This window comes from Brachycentrus maculatus, unplaced genomic scaffold (assembly GCF_059751285.1).
Source record: "Brachycentrus maculatus isolate JH-2025_06_01 unplaced genomic scaffold, ASM5975128v1 h1tg000261l, whole genome shotgun sequence".
NCBI lineage: Eukaryota > Metazoa > Arthropoda > Insecta > Trichoptera > Brachycentridae > Brachycentrus > Brachycentrus maculatus.
Window position 1 is genome coordinate 2,739,769 of NW_028281012.1, and position 23,072 is coordinate 2,762,840.

General features: G+C 31.3%; 1 protein-coding gene across 1 annotated transcript; it reads right to left on the reverse strand.

Annotated features, from left to right (window-relative positions):
- Positions 1 to 2,511: 2,511 nt before the first annotated feature.
- Positions 2,512 to 13,566, reverse strand: LOC148305841 (uncharacterized). Its single transcript, XM_088266100.1, has 11 exons — positions 13,407 to 13,566; positions 13,086 to 13,196; positions 8,882 to 9,080; positions 8,563 to 8,641; positions 8,043 to 8,120; positions 7,472 to 7,562; positions 7,250 to 7,369; positions 5,582 to 5,623; positions 5,285 to 5,384; positions 3,565 to 3,673; positions 2,512 to 2,797 (listed from the first exon to the last, which is right to left on the reverse strand). The coding sequence occupies exons 1-11, from the start codon at positions 13,506 to 13,508 to the stop codon at positions 2,746 to 2,748; spliced, it is 1,083 nt and encodes a 360-aa protein (XP_088122226.1). The 5' UTR covers positions 13,509 to 13,566; the 3' UTR covers positions 2,512 to 2,745.
- Positions 13,567 to 23,072: the final 9,506 nt, after the last annotated feature.

The window sequence follows — 23,072 nt, forward strand, 5'->3', positions numbered from 1 at the left end:
CTTCCCAGGGAAGGCTGCTCTGACTCGTATAAAAAATCGTTTAAAGATACAAAATTGAAAAAAAATCACACTGTCAAAAAAACTGTTCCTATAATATGGCATGAATAGTATGTAGGTGTTAAAGATATACACAAGATTATAAACATAACTAAGCTCGAGTCAAAACAGCATTGTTAAACCTTTATACCAGGTTTGAAAATTATTATAGTTTGTCTACCATATAGCTCTATCGAGACTGGGAACAACCTAAACTAACTAACCGTCACGCCGCTCACCGCAGAGGTAGGCAGAGACGATAAATCGAATGCCACACTAATCTATCTTTGCAAACAATCTTAGCCTCTTCCGCATATTTATCTTACTATTTCTTCACTCATTCTATTCACATACCCAAACCATATTAGTATGCCTTTTTTAATTTTTATTGTAAATGGGAACAACCTAATAACCTATATCTAATAATACTCTAATATTTAATACAAATATATTTTATATTTAATATAAAAAAGTTCTTAATAACAGCCCATTGTTAAAATTAATATTTGGTTTTTAATATGAATAGGAAAGATAATCACAACACTAATAAAATAAAGAAAGCTAAAACCGTTGAACTAAATAAACAAGTTTTAATCCATTTTATAATTGTGACTAGTCCAAGTTAGATGAAACTATACAATAAAAAATTATGATGGCATCATAAATGTGTAGTCTGTATCGTCTAAATTTCTTGATTACGTAAAATATCCAAATAAGATAGAAATTAAATAAAAACTACATCTAGTATTCTATAAAAAAGCTAAAATCGATGAAATCATATCGTAAAACAAAATAGCAAACATAGAGGTCCCGGGTTCGATTCCCAGGGGCGGGGTTAAATAAATATGAGTGATTTTTTACTCCAATATTTATTCAATATCACCCTGGACTGATACTTGAAGCGGAGGGCTGATCCCCTTTCCTTCATGTGTTTACGATCAAGATAACGCATTTATGTGATGCAGCGCCCTATAAACCATCGGGTATGGATAATGGTTTGAAGAATTATAACAGGCTCTCGATTTACTGGAAATGGTCAACCAGGAAGCAGATTATCCAGGATGTGGTATATTATTAAAATCACAGTATAAAAAGGATTGAAATTATAAAAAATAAAATTCTGCGTTTTTGAAATGGTCACAGATTATTGAGTGCATCAACTATTTTGTCAAATACTCATACATTAATAATATATGATAATTAATATTAAGATAGTTCAGACATTCATTATTATTTCAGGGGGAAAAGAGTGGGATAATTTTATTTTTAGTACATTTTTCAATATCCTTGGATCAACTTGGAAAACTAAAGAACAATCCATCCAGTAAAATGGAAAGTCTGCTGTATTACAAATTAGTACATGTACCAATAATCTTAAATTCTAATGTTTTTTTAGACAACAGACAAAAGTAATACTTTTATTTGAGCTATTATACAATTTATTTATATTTTAAACTACTGAACATATTTACATGCCATAAAAATATTATGCCTACGTAAAGTCTGTGCTTGGTAGCTACCTTTCTAAATTCTTAAATCTAATAATAATAATACTTAATGCTTTTTTATTGCGAATATCTTACTTTTGTATGATAATATATATTGTCTAAATTTACAAAATAAAAATTCCAGTAAGGAAAAATCAAAAACCGTGTTATACATTGGGGATGATGAAATTCCCATAGACCAACCAATTTTGTTAACCGGTAACCTGTAAAAGGAATTTTGCCAGGTTTGTGGGTAAACCAGTAATACTCACTCTACTCCTATATATCTACTCTTTATATACACTACTTGTTATCTTTAAACTCCCTAAATACGCTATTTTGACCTTATTTTACTATACATTCGCTCTAAACAGCTTATCCATTTTGGAGACTGTTTCTTGTTTCATTTAACCCGGTGCCGTGTGGCCGGGTATTATAAAATTTTGACAATTTTAAAACAACGATAAGCTATGGTTTGATGCTTATAGTAGCTGAGTCGTTGACCTCCATGACCGTGTTAACTGATCTAATCAATATCACTGTGTCTGTTGTGAGAGTTACACGCGTGTAATGAGCATTTCACGAAAAATTTTCACTTCATCAATGCATTCCAAATAAACCTGAACCTTTATTAATGACTTTCTTTTTAATTGACTTGAATTTTTTTTTGTCAATAATCGTAAAATTATTTGTTAGGATAGAAGTTACAAATTTATATTCCTCAAAAGTTGCTTTATGGGAGAAAGTTAATATTTTTATTTTTATGTTTGATTATTATAATTACATTTTATTGAATAAAACTGTTACATTTTCATAAATTATATTAATGTTGCCAAGGTACATAATAACTTGTATTAATAAGCTCATAAAATTCATTTCGTATGTGAAATCTCCATATGGGTATAATACACCCGGCCACAACGCTCGTGTTCTGCATAGTCGCCACAACGGCGCCGGGTTAACTAAACTCGTATAACGTTTCATTGTCTTTTTATATCTTACTATTTTTTATGTACACAGATTTGCATAAAACATAGGTCAATCGGAATAAAAATTTTAAACCTAATAATACATTACATATATCTACTTTTTTTAAGACTTCATTGGTAAATGCCACTAGTATTGGATATACACAATACATATGAATAATTTACAAAAAAAAATACATAATTTAAAGAAAATAGTTTACAATCTACGATATTACAAAAATTGATGATATTCGTTAGAGTCGTTCACTATTAACAGGTTCATTGTAAAATCCACATAATTTCAATCTGCAATGAAAAAAATAATTAGATTTCCATTAAAAAATAAGATTAAACTGAACAAAAAGAAAAAGAAAAACCGTAAGGGTGAGATAACTTATAGCAGTATTTTCAAAAAAATATCTTTTAAAAATAACATTTACAACAATACAGAACCGATTTCAGTTTATGCCACCATTTTTAATCATACACAAAGGCGTTACAGTAAAATGTTATTTTAACATTCCTCATTTTTATATTTGCTATTTTACGGTTTGCATATAGTTATATTTTTGTTTCAGCTTTATAGAATTTATCCCAATTTTAAGCCACCCATGATGACGCAATCCCATTTTTACATATTTATAAAAATCGCGATTTTGGCATACTTATTGCTGAAAAATAGTAACAACAATGTTCACTCGTTTTTAAAACATTGTGCTATGATTTTTTTCTATATAAATTTGAATGCAACGAAATAGAAAGGGTGGAAAAAAAAGATGAAAGCCAATACAAAATCAATTATCAAATTTTTCAACAAAGTTACCTGATAAAAATTAAATTTTTACATTTATTTTCAAAACTATTTTATTCAAATTGGTCTGTAAAATATTCCAAAACACGATATCTGGATTGATTGATGATAATTGTGAATGGTGATCAGTTTAAACAATTCCCAGTCTATTTCAAGTATGACTTGGACAGTCTTGTTATGACTTGTTGGTGAGGATTTCGTGCAGCGATGAATTTTTCTCTCCAAAATTCAACTGTTAAGTGGTATAAAGAGCAAGTCTCACCTCAAATTTAATCTTTCAATTTCTTTTACACATGTCATCTTGTGCTCCAAAAACTCTTCATTCTTTTCTTTTAATTGAATGATTTGTTCTGACACTTTGTCAATCTCCTCTGAAATAAGATAAGAATTTCAGATATATTAACCATAGTATGACAGTTGATTGAAACCAGAAAACGCAAGAAAATCTAATTACATAATATTGCAATAGTCCAGAAAAGTAAATACTGTGTTTCTTGCCATATCGCTCACTCCTTTCAAGAACGTCATAAATAAAAACACTTGATTTTTTAGGAGAACGTTTTTAAAGTTTAAAAATATAATACAATATATTAAAAATAAATTACTAGCCACTTATTGAACTTTTTACTATACAACAGATCTTTTTAGGTAAAGCCTGAAGGTTTTTTCTCCATTTGAAAAATATTAAGTTTATTTAAAAAAATAATTAAACAATACCATTTCTTCAAAATGCAAAAACAACACTTTCTGCCCTGTAGCGGGTAAATATTAAGTTAAAAATATGCCGCTTTTGCTGGGATATAGTACATTTTTTAGGTAAGCCGAAAACATGCACAACTGAAAATTGTCAATTTTTTATTTATGACGTTTTTTAAAGTAGTGAGCTATATATATACTAATCAAATTGTACATCGGTTGTTTCTGCTTACTGACAACCGAAGTCGCTTTGCCCATCAAATATGGTAATCAAAAAGGCTGCGTCAAAATAAGTTTATATAAGACATTGTTTTTTTTAACACTAGCTCTGCCCGCGCGTTTACACTGGTTTGCGTTAAGACAAATAACCTAACTGAGCTCTCCAAAAAATTCTTAGATAAATGACCAAACTGTACGGCCAACCCCATGGTATATGACTCCCGGGCACACCACCAAAGAGATGGGTCAATAGCTGGGAATCGACATCACAGGAGGCTAATCCTTAAAAACAGGCCACAAGGCGTACAACAAGATGAAGAAGAAGAAGAAGAAGATAGTTACACTAATTTTATTTTTTATATTAGGTTAAGTTTTTTTTTGACATTTTTTATTTCTTCTGTTTTTTTTTTAACTGGACAACTTTTAAATTATATAAACTTTTTAAATAAAGAAATAATATAACCTGATATTTTTAGTTATATGGCTATTTTTGTGAAAAATTCCTTAGCCTGAATAATTCAATAAAAAAAATACATAAAAAAGTATGGAACTAGAACTCTTTAGATGCAGCCTCTTCAGTTACCTCTGCTGTCAAAGTGTCAGCTTGACAAACAAAGTCATTTCAGGTATCAAACGCCAGCATGCGGAAATAACCTAAATATAGTTTGATTAGCAATATAGAGAAATGTCCAGTATATTCTGAATCAAACTAATATAAATCAACATCGTATTACTATCATTGAATAGGAAATAAAAATAATGATTTAAAAAATAAATCACAATTGTATTTCGCAATCATCGCCAAAATATTAAAAGTCGCCAGAGTTAAAAAGCTTATCGGACATTAACATACATAAAAATTAAATTATTTTTATGTATTTTGAACATCCACAGGTTTAAAATAACATTGCACAGATTCTCGTATATAGTAAAGAGAGAAAACATCAAAGCTGTTTATTTAAAATGTTACTTTATGAGTTGTTATAGTGTAAAAATAAAGATGTAACACTGAAATTGAATATACGCCACGATAAAGAAACATACGAAAGATATAAAGCAAAATTCACCTTGGGCTATACAAATCTCATAGCACAAATCTCTTATTTGCGAGCGAAGTGTTGAGTTTTCTATTATAAGTCTATCCTTGTCTAGATCCGGACTTGAAGGCTGAAAATATAAAATAAGATTTAAATTAAGTATACTAAAATTAAGTGCAAATAATATTTTTAGGCAATATACAAATAAATTCTATGAAATATTTAGAAATTTCATTCCAATTTGTACTTTATACCGCTCAAGTTGAACTGAACTATTTAATTTTAAAAAAACAAGTTGTGGATATGAAAGTTTTTTTTGGGTTTAACCTCAACTAATCTGGAAGCGTCTCTGAACGAAGCAAGTTGTTCCTGAAACAAAGAAATAAAAAAATTACACAATCCTTGTAGCATTATCTTAAAGGTTTTCACACTATTATTACATAATTGATGGGAATTAGTTAACTATGAATTAGCTTAGTGTTCAGTCATGTCTTAATCTCTTGGAGGATATGGATGAATCATGCCGTCCGAACAAAATTAGCCCTTGAAGACAATTACATTTGTACTTATAATCCTAATGTTGAAAGATTTTTAAAAAATAGGACTTGAAGTGACGTGACACCTACAGCATTCTTCACAGTTTTTAAAAAGTTTTTTTTTTACAATTATCTTTGTTACACTGTATTATTATACATCCGGCTTCATAGTGTAGTGGCTAGCATATATGGCTTTTATGCTGGAGGTTTTTTTTATTCCCAGGGAGGTCAAAATCAATGTGAAGTAAAAAGTGTTTTTTTTTTCAATCTAATATTAATTCAATATTACCCTGGACTAGTACCTGAAGCTCAGGACTGATCACCTTGCATTCATATAATAAATAATGAAATCAAGATTACATCAATTTGATGTAGTGCCCTTTGTACCATCAAGTGCAGATGTAAGTCAGTAGTAGAAGCAGTATATTGTTCTCACAACACAATTTAATTTTTATGAAATACCCATTACCTAGCAATACTGATGGTACAAGATTACTAAAACTCGCTACTAGTTTTCTAATGTTAGAATTAACAGGGTAATTACCACAATTATGTAATCAGCTTTGGTCGGAAATTTAAACTAAGGATTGCGAGTAGTTTGATAAATCAGTTTACAAATTAAAATAAAAACAAGCTTCGATGCATATACAGACCAGAAATATTTTTAGTGCTATCTCAAAAATGCAAATTTCAAAGTTACCTCGTTAAAGAATTTCCTCCACAAATTAATTTAAACTGCATTTTTTTATTAATCTATGATACTATGAAAAAAAAAAAAATATTAAAAATTATACCCTTGATATTTACCGTTTAATTTACAAGAACTCATTCGCATATACATACATTTTTGAACTTATTTGAATTGATTAAAAATAAATAACCTTTGATGAAAAGTATGCAGTTAAGCTATTATAAATAAAAATAATCAAATTTATATCACTTGATTTAATGAATCCAAAAAATACTACAAAACATCAAGGCAAGTCTGAAAAAATCCTTCTGCAGAGTGCAACAATTTACATAGTACATATCGACGTGCCTTACGTAAAGTGCTCTAACTACATTTTTGTCAGTTTTAAGATATTTGGTGTATGTTATCAACTGACCGTTATCTACAAATATAAACAAACAAAAAAATATATAAAATAAATTACGCCTAGTTTTCAAGCATATAAGATGCTCTCGAATTTTCGAAATGAACTGAAGTACTAAAATGCTAACTACTTAATTTTGACAAAGCATAAAGTTTTAAAACGATTTAATACATTATTTTATCGTGTTCTTAAATGTTTAATACTAGTTTAGAATTTCAGATAAAACCGTTAATTAATAAAAAAAAAAATTGTTGAAAAAATCTTCTAAGCTCTCTCCTGTAAAGTAAGAAATTTGCAGATAGAGCACTTTACGTAGGGGCCGTCGACATGTTAGCAAGAAGAGTTTTATAATTTTTTAAATTCACCTTTAAAGTATCAAGCTCCAATTGTGAGATGCGTAACTCTTGTTTAAGAATAATTTTCTTAGATTTAAGATAATCGACATCCTTCTGAAATTTCTTCTTTTCGGTTGCTATGTTTTCCAACTAAAATGAAATACATGGGTATTATACGTAGTTTATAATGTAAAAATAATAAATTTACCTTCTAAGTAAATATTCTGTTATCGGTTCGAAGGGTTAACTAACCTCGTCTGACAAAATTTCTAAAAGCGATTCATTTTTTTCTTGTTCTCCACTTAAATTATGTGTCTTTTTCGAAGATCCTTGGGAATCTGAGCTGTAATTAGATTACATAATAATTATTAAATACATGTAAATCACAATGTTTCATTTAAATAGATATTTTTCCTTATTTTTACATTTCACTGATACATTTCATAGATATAATACTTGGTTCCCATTGTGGTAATATTTATCCACATTATGTTTAACTTTTACTTGGTTCATACCACTATTTATGTAAATGTATTGTGACACGTAACACAAACATAGTGTTTGATAATGGTATTGACCAAGTAAAACATTAATTAAAAATGGATACATGTTACCGCAAAGTAAATGCCGAATCAATTATTGAAATTTGATAATGGTGTTGAATGCTTTGAAACATGTGTCACAAGATGAAAATAAATAGGAGCAATTACCGAGTAAAAGTTAAATATAAAACGTAATACTTCTGATTTGGACATGATTTCTTTAATTTTATAAAATAAACAAGCAAAAAAATGGCCCTTAACTAGCATAAAAAAGATGTAACCTTTTGCCATTGTCTTTATTCATAGTCAAGTCCTCGTCAGTGAAACTTCTTTCTCCCTTTGATGCATGTTGAGATTTCCTACAAAAATAATATTTTATTATGAAGTCATTTAATCCTTTAGTCTTCAGATACAGGTTTTTCATTTCAAATTGTACGTTTCACAAACCAAAGTAGTACTCATGATTAAAAAAAGTATTGATAATCTTGTCTGAAAACTTGAGTACACATCGCGCCCACAGACTATGACAGCGCGCCGCACAGTTTTGCCAACTTGACGACTAATGCACTTGCTGGTCTAAAGAACAAAAGATATGGGCAGGTATTCACAATGACGGTATATGTACTACAAATATGAATATATTTTTGAGAATTCCAACTTTTTTGTAAAATACAATGTATGTTATGTATTTAAGCAAGAGAGAGATAGAGATGGTTATATTGTTAATATAATTAATTAGATAGATTGATAATTTGTCATTTAATTTGCATTTTAATGATTTTGGTAATTAAAATAACTTACAATTTATGATCGGCAACTGTTAATTCGTTTCCTGTACGCATATCCATTTCTTCTTCTTCGTGAGGTTTGTTACTTTCTTCTGAAAGAAGAAAGAACAGTTTGTGAACAAAGAGAATCCTCAGAATATAATAAAGGATAGAAATTAATAAAGATAGAATAATTACACATGAGATTTTAAATTATTCATGACCTCAAAAAATCACTGGCTTGTGTACAATTAACATTGCTGCTATTCTCGATTTTCCCTTTTAAATTAAGAGTACATACTATATTTTATTTCCCATGTATGTAGCAATGATTTTAGCCGCACTGTACTCACCATAGACAGGATCAGGAGATGGTTGCGCATCTTTCGGACGGTTTCTATGCAAAATATTTTCAAATTTAGAAGTAATAAAAGCAGCATTTTCGTCATTTATAGGTTTTGTTAAAATTTGTTTGATGTCATTCAAAATACTATTGAGTTGAGCGTTTGCAGAATTTGCCTGTCTCTTGTAAGAATCCCTTTCATGGCGCACCTGGAAAATAATGTGATTGAATAAAACTAAACCCGTGATCAATTCATTTATGGATTGCAATCTATCACAATCACTCACAGTAAGTAATACAGTAAAAAAAGTGATTTATAAGATAAAATGTCTAGATAAATATTACAAATTTCAATACTTCTTTTTCTTAAAGCCATCGTTGCTTGTACCGGGTCTTAGTCAACACACTAATGTAAAATCAGACAGTAAAATCAATAAGGTATGCGTAACATATTGAAATTTAATCGCAATTTACTGAGATTAAGGAAAACTATAAATACAAGTGGAATTGAAGAAGAGGACATTTTTTATTGGATCGGTGAACTTAACATTATTATTATTTTTGTATCGGGTTGTGGTCCCGTGGTTAGTGTTGCGGACTCTTGAGTCAGAGTTTGCCGGTTCAAACCCACTCCACTACGATTTGTTATCTATTTCCAAGGCTTTTTATTTTCATGTAACGCGGTGGAACGGCGTTCTAGCACCTTTTTCCACGGATATATATTTTTTAAATTTCCAAATCAAATCGACAAAACAATGTTTGCGCTTGCGTAATTACAATGCATATTCATATTATTATTTTTTGACATCTCATCACAGATGAAGAAGAATATGGAGGTCTGGGCATTTACGGGGCTTACGACCGTCATAGGCTGGTTTAAGTGATCACTTTACACACGTGTAACATTCACCAATTCTACCCATTATTGACAACCACACTACTCAAATTCTTGAAAGTTCTTTATATATGAACCAATTTAGAAACCTTGTTCATAAATCACTAGAACTTCACTAGAGACATCTATTGGTGAGATGTAAAGAAGCTTTTTATTAAGCAGAAACTCTTATATTAGTATGAGAAACGCCAGAAAATACCATTTTCATTTTTATTATTAAGCTTATAATTTGACCAGATAATTTATTTACAACATTTTGAGTGTGTCCAAATACTTGTTCACAAAATCTGGATTATCTCCAATTACAGGAGTTATTTTCATATTATTTTTCGGAGTTATTTTCATATTGATTCGGATCTCACATACTAATATAAGAGTTTCTGCTTAATAAAAAGCTTCTTTACATCTCACCAATAGATGTCTCTAGTGAAGTTCTAGTGATTTATGAACAAGGTTTCTAAATTGGTTCATATATAAAGAACTTTCAAGAATTTGAGTAGTGTGGTTGTCAATAATGGGTAGAATTGGTGAATGTTACATGTGTGTAAAGTGATCACTTAAACCAGCCTATGACGGTCGTAAGCCCCGTAAATGCCCAGACCTCCATATTCTTCTTCATCTTTGATGAGATGTCAAAAAATAATATGAAAATAACTCCTGTAATTGGAGATAATCCAGATTTTGTGAACAAGTATTTGGACACACTCAAAATGTTGTAAACATATTCATATTGTTCGTCAAAATGATAAACTATGGTATTGTAATGAATATTTAAATGATATTTTTTAAGTAAAACGCTCGACATGAAGTGAGTTCCGGGACCTTTTTTGTTTCACCCTTCTCTTAGGTTGCTAAAAACTTCCACGTGCACCGGTGATATATATCAGGTGTCCGGTGGGAAAATTCGAATTTAAAATTTCAATAAAAAATAAACTGCAAAAGATATACATTTTTTTAAATAAGTGTTTTACAGAAAAGAATTGCAGACTTTATTTCTGAAAAATAATTTAGTCTAAATGTAGACCGTCTCATCGGACACACTCTTAGAATCTGGCCTCAGTATTCCGTGCCGCTCGCTAGAGAAGTAGACGTCGAGATGCCATGTACTTCAAGATTGATATTTTTTTTTTAGTGCAGAGATGGTCGTGGGGTCAGTTTTGTACACTTTACTTTGCAAACGGTCCACGGCCGGGGCCCAGCACGACGTCCAGAACAAATCAAAACATCCAACCCGTTGCGTGATAGTCTGTGTCAACTCGTGCGCAAGAGAGCAGCTACCCTAGGGCTTCCAAAAACTATTGAAGAAGTTCCACCTCACACACATGATTGCAGCAAGATAGAGCTACCCGTCACACTTCTAGAGAGACAATGGCGATCTTCGTGATTTGTTCCCTAAAAAATTGATAAGCCGTTTCGGTGACATCCCCTGGCTACCCAGGTCACCAGATCTCACTTCTTTTGACTTTGTACTATGGGGGTAACTCAAAATTAAAGTGTACGAAACCAACCCCATGACAATATCTGCACTAAAAAAAAATATCATTTGTGAAGTTAACGGCATCCCGACGTCACTTCTCTAGCGAGTGGTACGGAATACTGAGGCCAGATTCCAAGAGTATGTCTGTCGTAACGGTCTACATTTAGACAAAATATTTTTTAAGAAAACAAATCTGCACTTTTCTTCTTTGTAATAGTTATTGAAATAAATGTTTATCATTTGCAATCCATTTTTTATTTAAATTTAAAATCCTAATTTTGCCACCGGACACCCTATATTTTGTACACCATATGAAAATGTGATTTAAAAACGGGAAAAACGTAAATATTCCTAAATGGTACTTTTATTGACCATAATTGAAGTTGAAATGTAACAATTTTGTAATGTTAGCTCTGGTTAGTACCTTAAAAATAGAAAATAATCGTAAATAACACCATAGCTAGCGTAGCGGCACAACCACCCTGGACGACGACTTGTGTGCAACTAAAATGAGATCCTCCGAAACAGTAAGGGTAATGGTTTCCCACTAATGGCAACCTTAATCTCAGGAAAGTGTGGTTTAAATTTGTTTCCTATACATTATTGATTGTTTAAAGTCATGAAGAAAAGAGGAATTGATTGGAAGGACAGAAGAACCATCCTCAAATTGTACAAGGACCAATCCACTCTCATAGATATTAATGGTTCCTCAAAAGAAGCCAAGATAAGAAAAGGTGTGAGACAGGGTTGTCCGCTGTCACCCTATCTATTCAATTTGTTCATAGAGGAGGCCATTGAAGAGTTGAAGGAAAAAACAAATGGAGTAAAAATAAACGGTCAACAAATACATTGTATAAGATTCGCTGATGACATCGCCCTGATAGCAGAGGACGAGAGTGACATGAACCACATGTTAAACACTCTCTCTAATGCTCTGGATAAGTTCCATTTGAAAATTAATGCCGCCAAAACAAAATCAATGATCGTTGAAAAAGAGCAATCTGACCTCCATCCAACAATACTTCTCGGAAATAGAGTAATTCAACAGTTGGATCAATTCTGTTATCTGGGTAGCACGCTAACATATAACAATAAATGTACCCTAGACATAAAAAAGAGGATAACGCTAGCCAAGCAAACTTTTATGAAAAAGTACAGCCTCCTATCAAACAAACATTTAAAAATTGAAGTAAGAAAAGGATTCATAAAGGCTTTTGTTTGGAGTGTTTTGTTGTATGGGTGTGAAACCTGGACCATCCAAAAGTACGAAAAAGACCGGCTTGAAGCATTTGAGATGTGGGTTTGGAGGAAGATGACCAAGACATCATGGGTCGTAAGGAAGTCCAACGAAAAGGTGTTGCAGGACGTAAAAGAAAGAAGAGAGCTCATAAATCATATTTTGAAGAGGAAGGCCAAGCTAATAGGGCACTCAATTAGACATAGCACCTTTCTTAGCAACATCTTCGAAGGAAGAATCTTGGGAAAACGAACAAGAGGCCGCCCAAGAACTTCATACTTCCAGGATTTGAAGCGGCTCATGGACGTCTCCTCCTATTCGCAGCTCAAGAGGATGGCGACTGACAGAGACAAGTGGCTGACACAACAAGGCGCTGCCTTTAGAAGATGATGATGACATTATTGATTTTACCGTGTGATGTTACGCACGTAAGTGCATGGGTAAGGCCTTGTAGTATAACATTTTTTTCTGGATGGCATGTGAATGCCCAATCGATGATTAAAATGGGGGATTATTGGCATGGTTCCTGTACAAGATTAGTTATCTTGTTATAATGCCGAGATGAAATAAGCAATGAGTAATAGCATGTGAATGTTTCATTTTACCTTGCTCCACTTTTGTCTCCAACCAGCAGTACAAGCAGTCCACCAACGAACCGTCTTCTCCATTTGGCATTCTCTGATCCTAGCTTCTTCTAATTCTCGGACTAACGCCGCCTACAAACCAAAATCAATAAAAGTATTATAAGCGCCCAAATAACAAAGCAAAGAAAACTCTTTTTCAGTTTAATCCAACATCAAATAAGAGTCTTAAAGGAAGCATAACAACTATTAACATTTATATTAACTACTTTACGGGATAGGTAGTCGACGAAGTTTTCAATGAAACTTGTATTTATTCAAATTAAGATAAATGAAATTATTTACTTTAGAAAGCTCGTCATCAATTTCGGCATGAGACGTCATTGTTTGTTGAAATTGCAATGAATAAGTCGCGATTTTCGACCCTGTACCTAACCAAATTGGCATTAAAATTACGATGCCAGCTGTCAGATCTCGCTGGCAGATGATTCCATAGATTGTTTGTGAATATTGATCATAGAGAACTAAAAAAAAACATCAACCATAATAAACAAAAGTAAGTACTTAGTGCGGTCAAAAACTGTGACGTATATTCAGTCAGATTTGGTAAAAAATATTATTTACTTGTATTTTAGTCCCAACATAATATTTTATTAAAAAATATACATTTTTATAACTTTATGACTTTGGGTAGTAAAAATGATATTTTAATACTTCTTATTGTATAAAATTACCATTTCGAGTGATGAATCACTGTTACCGACTTTTGTATTTGGGTATATATTTAGTTAATAATAACTTATGCACCCAAACATTTTTTTTGTTATTTTGGTGAGATAATTAAATTTGTAAAGAAACCAGAAACATTTTTTTGTTGAAATATTTCAAAGTTAACGTTTTAAATATAGATAAAAAAATTGCCATCCTTTTTGTAGATTTAGTTATTGCGTAAATGAGAAAACGATGATTGAATGTAAAAAGATATACTAAAAAATCGAGTTTCGATTTTGACTTGTTCTCATCTATAACTTTTTCTTTGAATTTTTTAGTAACAACACTGCCTCAAATTAATTTTAAATCATAATTTAACAACATTTTTATATTTTTACACAGGGTGACAGAGATATTTTCAAATGAATGTAATAAAATTAAAAAGCTACCGAAACATTGGAAATATAATTTGATTATTTGTATATAGATATTAAATGTGTATTTATTTTCTCTTATGAACTTCGGGACGCAAACCTGACTTAGGAGGGTGGAAGGAAGCTGGCAGCTGACAGAAGAGCATGAAGGAAGTTTGTGGATCCCATATTCTCCACAGAGGAAGGATATGGTAAAGTTGTAGTATGGATAATTATGTTCTTTTTAGTATTGAAGTAAACCGTTTTTTTTAAATTACCTAACCTCCAAGTGACTCTAAAATCTAGCTACGGCTTATGCAACACCGTTTATCATGTCCCTACTCAGGCTTCAACTTTATAAGTTTCATAGCCTATGCCTACTTGTGAGTGGATTTACTCTTTATATTTAAAGTTACTATAATTTCATGTAATTCATGAGTGAAAATTCTAGGCAAAAACACTCGCTTTTTGAAGTAAACCACAGATTTTTTAAACATACTTATGTACCTCCTTGGCTCTTTAACTCCTATGGAATTTTTAACGCCCAATTTAATTTGTTTCGGATGATTACGTGATAAAGATGCGTTTTTATAAAAATCGGTTGCTACATATGGTAATACGCTTGGCGACATTTAAATGTATATATACTCGTGTATAATTAATGTGCGATCTTGTATGACATTATTTTCAACATCAATATTCCTATTCATACAGGTGGCAGAAAATTAATCACCTTATCGAAAAATCTTATAATTTTTGCAAATGGGTTCATACCTCAATAATATTCGACTTTTGTGAACTAGACAGCTGCAGAATACAAACAGATTTAGGGTGGCGTAAAATGAATCATCCAATTTTGTCTTTATAACATTTTACAAAATAAAAATAAAAATATTTTGAGTAATGAAAATCTGTACATGAATCTTAAAGTGGCTGCCGCCAGTATAGATATATATTTATTTGTGACCATTTTGTCAATCTGTTTGTAAACTGCAGCTATCTAGTTCACAAATGTAAAATATGATTTACGTATGACGCCATTTGCAAAAAGCATAACATTTTCCGATCGGTTGATTAATTTTATGCCACCCTGTACGATATCGTATTATGTTCTAAAGCACAATGTAGAAATAGAGTATCTGTAACGGATAGTAATATATAGGTACCTATAAAACAAAATTGTAACGAAACATCGGATTATCGCCATCCATCGGTTGAAGAACCGGCGCCATCTTCATGACGTAACGTGGGTAACCAAATGAATGTGAAAACAGGAGCCGAGTTTTAATGGCGACTATATAGAAACTCTTTAAAGAAAATGAATGATTCAATCAAAGTCGTTACTGCTAATAGTTATTGGAGTTAGAAACTTTCACGAGATTAACAAAAATCACCTTTCCGGAAATTTATTAAGAGGGCGGAACGTTTCTGCAATTTATTACGTAAACGTAGCTGCTTCAGGGTTGTTTAAGCTGATTTTTGTGTATTCGGAATATAAAAGAGTACTTAAAATAACTGGTTTGCTTAGGTTATTTAAAGTTAGTTTCCTATTGCGTGACATAGAATAGAGGTGGACCCAGGACCGGGCCTATTAAATATATTCGGCGCCCAGGGCATGTGATACGAAAAAAAGTAAACGTTGAAGGGAATTTCGATATCTCATTTGCCTTTTCCCAAAAAAATATTTTTTTAACCCTTTCGCTCAAATTGAGCCCGTCGGCGGAGGAGAGGGAATTTTCATTGCTAATCGTGTCAACAAAAAGGTCATCGAGCAAAGGATATTCAGCGCTCTGGGCGATATCCAATATTTAGACCCCTCGCCCTCCATCCTAACCGAAGATTTGTAAATAGCGCCGCCATCAGCTTTTGCGCCCCAGGCGACTCCTGAGCCGCTCACCCCTTGGACAGTCCGTACGCGTCTCGGATTGGACCCAACAAACCGTTTTGATGTTTTTTTTTTCTCAGAAGGCTAGCAAGAGGGATATATTAAAAACAGCTGTTATTAATTGAACGAATTCATGACAAAATAAAAATAATTATCACTTTATTTATTGTTTCGGCATTCACTTTGTGGTAAGACATGATGAAATCGTAAAAGAAAAGCACTTGTTTTGTACCACTTCAATATAGTTTATATTTAGACCTGAAGCATAGCTTCCGAAACTAGTCGTTATAATAAAATAAAGTGGTTGAGGGAGGGCTGATCACCTTCCTTCATATGTTAACGATCGAGATAACACCACGTTTATATGACGCAGTGCCCTATGCACCATTGGGGTTCGGTTTAGGGTTTGAAAAAGAAGTACATTTTATTTGTTCAAAAATTATTGCTCCTCGACTCTAGCATTGACGATCTCTGCCAATGTGTAAAACCATAGGCTGTGTTCTAAATATAGTGGCTGAAGTAGTTTGTGAAGTAAAGTTTGGCTTTAGAACGATGCAGTATTACATATGGATGTAGGGCCGACACTAGCCGTGGCTGGTACAAGATTGCGAATTTCACACTTGAGGAGAGAGTGAGAAATGAATTCCGAAAGGCGAAAGAGATTGATGCAATTCAGTATAGAGAGATTGGTGGGAAATAAACCTCGTTTGCAAGTTTGCATATCCTGCATTTATAAAAGAAAGAAAAGTCTACACGAGTAAAAGTTGATAGAAAAAAATATTTGTGATTAATGGCGTGGCAATATTTTTAATTAGTATGAGTGTTTCGAGTTCAAAATAGGAGTATGTAGGTATGTATATATCTTATATACATAATGTCGGTAGTGTAATGGCAAAGGGGTATATCTGTCAAATTTTTCATTTTCTATGTTTGTTCCATAAAATGTCTAAAATAGTGTATTCCATAATCTGGCTAAAGGATATAGCCGTAGTTGCAAAACTTATTAGATTTTATTGAGATATGTACATATAAAAATACATAAAATAAATGAGTTATTAAATTTCACAACTTTATTTTTGCTCTCCTGTAAAATTTGGTCTGAAACAGATAAACCCCTTTGGCTTTACACTACCGATGTATGCAATCAAAGCTGTGACTAATGAGTATCTGTTACTTTTTCGGTCACCCAAAGTATTGTTAATATTAACTACATTTTGAGAGTTTACAAATACTCGTTCTCAAATCTGGATTATCTCAAATTATAGGATTTATTAATCATATAAATTTTTTTTGACATCTCAATATAGATGAAGAAGAATATGGAAATCTGGGCTTATGACGGCATTTACGGGGCTTATGACGGTCAGAAGCCCCATAAATGCCCAGACTTCCATAACAACTTCATCTGTGTTGAGATTTAAAAAAAATAATATGTTATTATTAATTTAATGTAGCCTGAAGCGTCTTCATATAATTCACGATCAAATAAGCATTGTATGTACCCTATTCATTATCATATTCTGTGCATCATTAGGTGCGTTAAGGCTGTGGAGAAGTAGCATATAGGAAGATACTGTCTTATTAAAATTATTTAACCATCCCATGTTACAAATATTGTAAAATACTTGAATTACAATTTTATTTTTGTGTGTACAAGAAATATGGCGCAAGAAACTCTTTTTTTTGTAGAAAATCAATTTTATAGATATGATTATATTTATTCGGTGCATCGATATGATTCCGTAATTGTATGTATCACACAGATTCTTACATTTCATCTAACAAAGTTTCAGAATTCCTTCATTTTATAATAATAATCATAATATAACCCTTAGATAAGGAATCTCTGATATTTATAATATAATATTATTTATGTCATGTTGGTTTTTGTGCATTCAAATAGAATAATTCGTCAGAATATCCGAGAAATTATGAGCCTAGAAGTATTTGACATGAACGAAACTTTAAATATGCGTAAATAATAGGTCATTCTTATTACATTTTACATTTACTGTAGCTTTTCTTTTGAATATATTTTATGTATACCCTCTTTTTTTACCTTGCGTTTTAGTGATTGAATTATATCTACGGCTTATGAAATACACTTGTTGTACCCTACTCAGGCTTCAACTTTGCAAGTGTTATAGCACTTAACCTATTCCTAATTATAAGTGGGTTTACTTTAAGTGATCAAAGTCACTATTAGTTCATGTGATTCTTGAGTGAAAATCTCTAGTCAAAAACACCCGCTATGTAAAGCCTCCACGAACGAAATGCGTAGGCAAAAGCCGCAGGGGTTCTGGTCTCCGGGTTCTAGAATTTCCTTTGATATGATATTTTACGAAAATATCAGTAAACAAATTAACAATCAAATCGGAGGGCGGAAAACTTATGTGTATTCGTGTACTCGTGTAACCTCAATATCCCAAAACTGACAAACAAGATTCTGGAATACACAATCATTTTTATTGAAACGCCCTCGCTCTCCCGAAAGTAGGGATAACCAAAGAAGTCTCCCTAATTATTATTATTTAGGGATTACTTGTGCAAGATCTCTCTCATTTTATTCAAGCGGAAAATAATTGCCGTTTTACCAATAATCGTAACCGACAACAGTTACGGTTCCAATATGATTTTGAAAAATTTTACAAGAAAAATGAAAGTTTGCCTTTGTTCTGTACGTGAGCTATTTTTGCAATAATTTTTTTTAATTTTCTAAACATAAATTTAATCGCAAAGTGGGATTTTTATGTTACCTAACTTAACATACACTAATTTATTAAATTTTTAAATTTTTAAATTTAGAAAAATTCGTAAAAAAATAAATAAATGAAACACTTCAAGCTGCCCCTTGAAACCAAAAAGCACGAATATCAAAATTCACAATGTCTTTTAATTTTCCAAATCATGTGGCTAAGTGCAGGGATATTTTGTAAAATATTATTTAAGATTGTTTTTATGATATGTGTAATGCCATATCCACGTTAAAATCGATATAGTCCGAACGATATGTTAACCTCCGTTTATCTATGCTTTATTCAATTAAAACTTACTAATACAAATCGCATGTCTCGGTTCTATAAACTTTTGGTCGTTGTGTTTAGATTAAGGAAATCAGTGGTGGATGTCCCGATTTCGTCTAATTCAATTATATTCTATTTTGCGTTTCTTATTTCTGACAAAACTTCAAAGTTTCCCACTATCTTTCGTCATTCTAAGTATTTTGGTGAAGTTTAAGGACACGATTCTGTCAATTTCCGTGATTTAAATTACATAAAATTAATAAGTTATCATCAGTTATCACTGATTCATTTGGAATTTATAACTAGAAGAAAACAATAAAATAATTACCTATATTTTTTTCTGTTTATATGAATTATGGTACATGAGCTTTGTTCAATCTAACAGCGTAATTAAGTGTTTTCGGTGAGTTTCAAGAAGGTTTCTGTGTTATTATGAAATAAATAAAATCAACTGGTTGGAAAATTAATCAAATACAAATAATGTGGTGTAATAAAAACATTTATTTGACCAACCTTTCTAAAAGCATTACAAGATAACAATTTTTAATGCTTAAGCTTTCTAATGTTTAAATAAGTTTATAATAATTTAAGTACTTAGCTCCCACAATATTGTTAAAAAAATAAACGAAAATTTATCTTTATCTCTCTCTCTCTCTTTCCCTCACACACACAAACACCCGACTCAAAAACCTTATATTTTTATTGATCACTCAACAGAGTCAAATAATGAATTATAATGGGGACACAATTCATCTTTTAACTGTGTGTATTATAATATTTCATGATATAAGTTTGTGAATGTATCATTATTTACAGATCTTTCTATATTTCAGTTAAATTAAGTAAATACTTAGACTTTAATATTTCCAACTTAATAAATTCGTTACCTATATTGAGATATCAATACAAAGCTTACAGCTTTTGAAAAAATATAAAGAAATTAGGCACACAAAAATTTGTTAAAAAAAGACTTTATCAATTAGTTTCATTAACTGATCTGCAAATATCTTAAAGATCTCAAGTCTTTGGTCCAAGCATTTAATAATAAGAAATACCTAAAGCAAGTATTTTCCAAGATTCCGAGTGAGTCGAACTTTCTAAATTCCATCTAAATTCCATTATAGCAATTTTAAGCGCTTATGAAAAGTGTTTTTTTTTAATAAATGGAATTTCATTATCCTGGAATAAAGGAAGTCATTTTGTGAAATAAAACGCTATGTTATAACATATATTATTTTGATTTTCTCCAAGAATATTCAGAACATTTTCACATATTACAACGTTAGTAACAAAAACAATTTTTGTATGTATTGTGATTTAGGTAAGTAATGTTTTTTTTTATGACCGTAGTCTAAAGCAACATATGTAGGTCCAATGTCGCAACGCGCCCATCTTTCCAACTACATACATATGTACATACATAACCAATTATTCGTCTATGTAGATTAAACCAAGTTTGGAAGCCTCAAAAGTGACGTAAAGAGAGAAGTGAGAGTTTTTGTAACGATAATTTCAAGAATTATTTCGATAAATATGTAATTCTTGAAATTATCGTTACGTAAATGGCAATGTACTTGTAGAATATAAGTAAATTGACTAAGATAATTTTAATAACGTCGCTATTACTTGTTGGTAAAGTTCTTTGTGTGCCTTTACGAATACCTATTACAGATCTTTAGTAACAAAACGGTAGTATACGTATAATATAATATTTCATTATAAAGTATTTGGGTGTATCATTGATTTTTTAAATATTTGGCGTGGTTGGAATGAGACGACAACGCAAAATAATAAAAAATGACATGATTTATTGTTATTATCACCAAATTCTTCAATAGGAATGTTTTCAGGGATATAAAAGTAGGAAAGTGATAAAAAGGCGTAATTCAAGGGAATATAAACGAATGGAAAATTCCCGCAATGCACGCCAGTGGACGCGAATGTTTGTATACGGTGGAAAGGGGGAATTTGCCGCAAATAAATTGCTAATCTAGTCAACAAAATATAGAAACCATAACGATATTTTATTACCAACGAAGCCATGACCCGTTGACAGAGGAACCCGGCGTAGTTTTGGTTTGATCCTGGCCGTAACAAGTTTTGAATAACCAAAAACATTATCTTCGGTTAAAAACATCTTAATTTTACCAGTGGTGGTATCACAGAGCGTCATGTCTAGCCCGGAGCCTGCATTGCAGACCAATCAAACTACAGAAGATGAACTCAATAAGGTCAGATGATTACTATTCAATACTAAGTAATATTAATTGCTGCTTGAACGTCCCAAGTAATTTACAACAACAACAACATAAAGATCAATAAAAATGATTATGCAAGACTATTCCTATAGTACGCGAGAGTTTTATTTGGAAATTTACTCATATTTTTTTAGTCTGACGACAAAATAAAATGATCACTACTTCGACATGCTCACAACGCTATATTTGATAATTTCTTCTATGATATATTTTGTAAAAATGGCCACGGCCAGAAATATAAAAATTTATACTGCACAATTTCCAGATGGTAGGTAGGTACTTACAATACGATTGATTTAAAAAAAGATTAAAAATCAATTTATAAAAAAAAAAAAAAATATATATATATATATATATATATATATATATATATATATATATATATATATATATATATATATATATATATATATATATATATATATATATATATATATATATATTTATATATTTATATATATATAAATTTGTAAATTGTATATTCGAGCTATCGTTACAGAATCAATTACATAACAGAAAGAACTGCACGTTTAATTAAAAAAAAATATGTGGATAAATGAATTCGGCAGTCACTTTGTAGTGAAATCCATCCTTTTTTAACTAAAATTTTATTAGTAAACACCACTGTTTCTTAAAATCTATTATAACCGGTATTTCGATACATTATACGGTGATTGATAATGATGCAAATGCTTCGAAACACTTGTCATAATAGATTTTACGAAAAATGTTAGAGATAAGATTAGTCTTTCAATATCTCAATATATTTTCATTCCAACGGAAACATAACAAGGCGAAACAATTTGCACGAAAATAGTTCATTACACTTGTCAAACAAATAAAGACAAAGCGACTTAATGTTTTCTATACTTTTCTACTTTTTTAGCACACACACTTCATAATATAAATTTTTATTTTTCTTTCTATTCCCCTATTCGCACCTAAATGTCTACATGGTGCACCACACGAAAACTTCTTCTGAGCCAATAATGCATAATGCACTGTATCAAATTGACACAATATTAAATTGATTGACAATTCGCTCACTCCTTTCAACAACGTCAAATATAAAAAAACTTGAATTTTCAGGAGATCGTTATTAAAGTTTAATAATATAATGGAATGTATTAAAAATAAATATCAAGCCATTTATTGAACTTTTTAGTGTGCAGGAGATCTTTTTAGGTAAAACCTGAATGTTTTTTCTCCATTTAAAAAATATTTAGTATATTTAAATACAACACTTTCTACCCTGTAACGGGTAAATATTAAGTTAAAAATATGCCACTTTTTCTGGGATATGGTACATTGTCTGGGCATTCAAAAAACATGCACACCTGAAAATTGACGATTTTTGATATATGACGTTGTTGAAAAGAGTGAGCGAATTATGTAAAATTAATGCGATCGGTCCTGCGCGCCAAATACCAGTCCAGGGTAATTTTAAATAAGTGTTAGAGTGAAAAAATCTTACAATTACTTTTTACCTCCTGCGATTCGAACCTAGGTCTTCTAGATAGGCAATCAAATACGGTTACCACGCTAGGGAGGCGGACGTAGAAACCAAGCGATGTTAACTTGATCGTGATTTTATGAAGCTGTGGTAATCAGATCAATGGATAAAGAAGTAGAATCTGTTTGATGAGATTTAAATTATGCGAGTGAAGAAGCTTACGGTGAAGGACTTAACTGCTATATGAGAAAGAAATGGAAGGGGAACA